This window comes from Egretta garzetta, unplaced genomic scaffold (assembly GCF_000687185.1).
Source record: "Egretta garzetta isolate BGI_Z169 unplaced genomic scaffold, ASM68718v1 scaffold359, whole genome shotgun sequence".
NCBI lineage: Eukaryota > Metazoa > Chordata > Aves > Pelecaniformes > Ardeidae > Egretta > Egretta garzetta.
In genome coordinates, this window is record NW_009260795.1 from 47,242 (window position 1) to 51,733 (window position 4,492).

Below are 4,492 nucleotides of genomic sequence, written 5' to 3' on the forward strand. Positions count from 1 at the left end.
TCCCATGCATCCTAAACCTCTCGCAGAAAGCGGGGAGGTAAGCCGAAGGGCTCGTGCTGCTCTGTGCATGCGATGGCTCTGCAGTATCCCACCCACCTCCCGACGTCTGTTCTGGTTTCCCTTCTCACTCCCCCCTGTTGCTATTTATCCCAAATGCCATTTTTATCCCTCTTCATGCTCTGACTATGCATTCGAGCTGCTGGGCAAGACGCTGGTAATTTCCATACAGCTTCTAACATAAAAAGAAACATTTGAAAGCTTCCAGAAACGCATCAGACCTCCAGCGTCCCCCCTGGCACGGCCTGCTGCTAAGTTGGGGGGGAATAAAAATCTTTCTAACGTGGTCGTTTTGAGAGGGGAAAATGCTGGAAATTAATTAAGTGAGGATTTTTTTTAGGCAGTGCAGAACATCCTCATGGTTCGGTGTTGCTCTCAAGCCTGGTGCCGTAGGGTGGAATGGGGTGCCGTAGGGTGGAATGGGGTGCCGTAGGGTGGAATGGGGTGCCATAGTGTGAATTGAGCTTTTTGCCCCCGGTATTTCAGTGCCTGGCTTTCCGTTGGCTGCGTATTCATTACTTTTAAGAAACGCCAGGCATTCCCTGCTCCTCGCTTCCGCCTTGCAGCTCAGACCCAACGCCTCTGAAGAGGGACGCCTGTGAGTACTCCGCCTTTTGCAAAGCTTTTCCCAGCAGATCCTTTTCTTTTTCCCCTCCCCACTGTAATTTTTGTCTGTACAGCCGGACCCGCTCTCCATGGGGGCATCCAGCCCCGCAGTTCGCTCCTCCGCAGAACCGAGCAGCACGCGTTCCTCTTTCAAACGCGGGCGTCCGTCCTCGTTAGCCTTGCCGTTCACGGATGCAGAGCCGAAAGCTCCAGACAGATTCTTTTTTTTTTTTTTTTTTTTTTTTTTCCCCCTCTTTCTAAGGGCTCATCACCCATCAGTTCCCATTATGCTCAAGGCTGGAGCTCTTTGGAAAATACAGCACATGTTCGGCTGCCTAAATGGGCCTTTGTGAAAACCCGTGCTCGGCCTCTCCCGGCGCGGGCTGGGCTATCAGGGACGTTTTGGGAGCGAAGCTGCTGCCGGCAGCCCCCCCTCCCCGCCGCACTCTTCCCCATCTCTGAAGCTGTTCCAGCTGGCAAGCGGGGTGCCCCTGCCGAAGCACAGCACCCGGTAAATATTGCCAGCTAGCACTTGGCTTCGGGGGAAAAAGCAAAATGAGATTAATTGAGGTGGCTAGAGGGCTTATGTGCCATTCCCAGGGAAACACAGGCTGGGTGGGAAAAGGAATCGGAGCTGTACGGTGACAGGGGATGGGAAGGCGAAGCTTGCGTTTCATGGAAGTGAAAAGAAAAAAAAAAAAAAAGAGATGTGGGTGAATTTGGAGCTGCCTCCGCAAAGGCGTTGCATTACAGGGCTGGGAGATGCCTCACCTGCACCCCAGCTCCGGTAACGCTGCCCCGGGAATTCGATCGGCCCTCGGAGCTCCACGGGGCGTTGGGAGTTCAAGGGAGGAGCTGGGCTGTAGTGGAGCAACCGGTGTGCCGCTGGCTTGGGTGTCCTGTCCTGTCTTGTCTTTCCTCTTCCTTGGCACGCTCCGGCTCTAGGAAGCGGGATTTGGTAGCAAGGGCTGAGGGCTGCGGTTCGCAGGACGCTGGCAGGGTTTTCCCCTGGGATCTGGGAAGCACGAGTAAGGAAAAGCAAGACTCTCGTAAGGAGGATTTAATTTTGGACGCAGACCCCACGAATCGTGGGTTGGGAAATCACTGCCCGGAGCGTGGGTTTTGGGAGCGCTCTGTCTCCAGCTGCCCTGCAGTGGGGATGGGCTGGGGAAGGAGGATCTGGGGGTGCTTTTTGGTTTTGGCAACTTTGTGTGGGAAACTGAAGCGGATCCACGGCTCTGGGACGAAACGAAGGCTCTCACAGAGAAAACTCTTCCTAAAAGAACTCTTCCCTGCTGCTCCTAAAAGCTCCAGGTGCCCCCGCCGTTCCCTGCGGGCAGCTTTGCTGTTCCCCGGTGCCGAAGCCAGGATCACCGTGGGGTCCTGCAGCTGGATGTGGCCCTGTCTCAGGTGAAGGATGGCGAGGATGCTCTCCTCGTTTCTGCTGGTGGATAAATAGCTGGCAAACGAGTGTTGCTGTGCTGATAGTCGTGAGGATGAGCCCTTCCCTTTCCCTGCCGGTGCAAGCCCTGGCTGATATTCCCTGTGTCCACGGGGGGCAAGGGAGCGCTGGGGAGATGGGAATTCTTCTCCTTTGGCTGGTTTGCAGGAGGTGAGGAGGCTGGATAATGGCTTCTCCCCACCCTTTCCACAGATCTTGCACTTCTGCAGCACCAATCGAGCACAGGCTGAAGAGCTTGGAGGAGCCACGGGAGGTTTTTCCCCCTCCTTACGGATAGGGAGGTGCTGGGGGGTGTCCGTAGGGTCCTGAGTTCAGGGCACTGCTGTAAGGTGGACCCGGAGGGGCCTCTCCCTGCCCCACGCTCGGCTGTGCACGCCTCTGCCCAGCCTGGCTGCTTGTCGTCTTCTCCCTACAGCAGATCCTGCTTTGGTGGCCCCAGCAGCATATTCCAGAGCAGGGAAACCTCTGGATTTATCCAGTTCCCTCTCTCCCATCCTTAAAAGCTTTGCAGCCGCAGAGCAAACCCATCCACCTCCATCCTGCTTTACTGGTGACCAGTGCCTTACTACTGGTCCGGCTTGGAGGGAGCCAGCAGTGGGCAAAGCACACGTTTGAGCCTCTTGGATTGGGATTTTGTGGCCTTGGGAGGAGCTGCTTTTTATCCAGGTGATGTGCCAGGGAAAGCAGCCCCGGGGCTGTGCGTTCCCTTCCCTGCAGCCCAAACCGCTCGTTTGGTGACGGCGCTCGGTGGGAGGACAGGGCAGGCGGTGGCGGTGAGCGGTAGCCGAGGAGCCTGGCTGATGTGTGGAGACCCTGCCTGTGAAAACAGCTTGGGGTGGGGGGAAGGTAAAAAAAATCTTTATGCTGTAACTCTGATAATTGCAGAGCATCTCTAAGTTCCCTGCAAGAGCCGTCTCTCCCGCCGTGCGCGCGGCAGCAAATCCAGCTCCCCGTCGGAGCCGCGTTACCAGCAGCTCACCGGCTTTCCGCCACCAGTTTAATTGAGGTGCCTTGCTTTCCATCACCGGGGCTGGGAACCGGCCTCGTCCCCGTGCTTTGCAGCAGGCTTGTCAATGGCTCTTCTTTTTTTTTTTTTTTTTAATGTCATTATCTGGCCAGGCTTGAGGATGTCGCTGCGTTGGGTTTTTTGATTTATTTTTCTTCGGCGCACCGCTAACCTCGCGTGATCTTGATAAGGGTGTTTTTCTGTTCCACCATTGCCAGCTGAGGTTAATAACATCTGCTGTAATCACTGGGCTTTGAAATCCTCGCAATGCAACCGAAACGCTGGTCTTCGAGTGCCTGTACAGGGAGGTGCAGCTCAGGAATCCACGTCGGGCCCCTGGCGCGTCACCTTGGGAGCTCCGGCTTTTTTCTGGAATGGCAAGCGAAGTGCTTGGTGGCTCAAACCAAATTTCCTCTGTCTTTACAGGAGTACACTTGCCCGAGATGCGAATCTGGCTTTATCGAAGAAGTCACAGATGATTCCAGGTAACGTATGCGTCGACGCGCCGCGTGTTTTGCCACACGCTTGCATTTCGTCCGGGTTTATGAGATGCCTGGTCTAAAAACTGTGGACAATGAGAACAAAATACGGGATGCAAAAGAAAAGCTGGTAATTAGTGTGCATTTGGGCTTAATTCTGGGTGGGACTGAAAATCCAGGTGGCCAATCAGCCTCGTGCTAGAGCCACGTGGAGGGATTTGGGGAGGAATTCCGAGAAGACGGGAGCTGTGAATTAAGGCTGTACACGCTTACAGGTTTTTGATGCCTGTTTCTTTGGTCTATTAGAGCAAAAACCATTTTTTTTTTTTTTTTTACACATCAAGCTCAAATCTCAGCGGCTCACAGTACCTTTCTTTTTCCCTCTGTTGGCCCCAGCTCAGTCTCCTGACCACCTCTGCAATCCCACAGCTCGGGCCAAGAGGGAAAGAAATCCCTTCCCTCTCGGATTCGGTCGTTGGTCGCCCAGCAGAACGCGCTGCCTGCGTGTTAGGGATCCAAACCACTGCCCCTTCAGCGCTTGCTGTATTCGGGCTTGAGCGATTGCTGAGAAAACAGCTTTATTCGGGTCGGGGGTGGGCGAGACAAAGGGCAGCACTGGTTACCTGAACCTTTGCTTTCTGAGACTCGCCACAGCAGGCATCTGGGGCCGGGTGTCAGCAGGGAGATGACTTAATCATAGAATCACTGAACCGTTTGGGTTGGAAAAGCCCTTTAAGCTCCCCCAGCCCAGCTGCCCCCCTACCCCTGCCATCCCACCCCCAAACCCCATCCCTCAGCACCACCCCTGCCAGGCTGTTAAATCCCCCCAGGGCTGGGGACTCGACCCCTTCCCTGGGCAGCCCCTTCCAGTGCCTGACAGCC

The 4,492-nt window shown here is 55.2% G+C and overlaps 1 protein-coding gene across 1 annotated transcript in view; it reads left to right on the top strand.

The window, feature by feature from the left end:
• Positions 1-4,492, top strand: part of RNF115 (ring finger protein 115) — a 23,047-nt gene that overhangs the window by 7,661 nt on the left and 10,894 nt on the right. Inside the window, exon 3 of the mRNA XM_035902116.1 lies at positions 3,558-3,616. Within this exon, the coding sequence (XP_035758009.1) occupies positions 3,558-3,616 (59 nt within the window). The remainder of the gene's footprint in view (positions 1-3,557; positions 3,617-4,492) is intronic.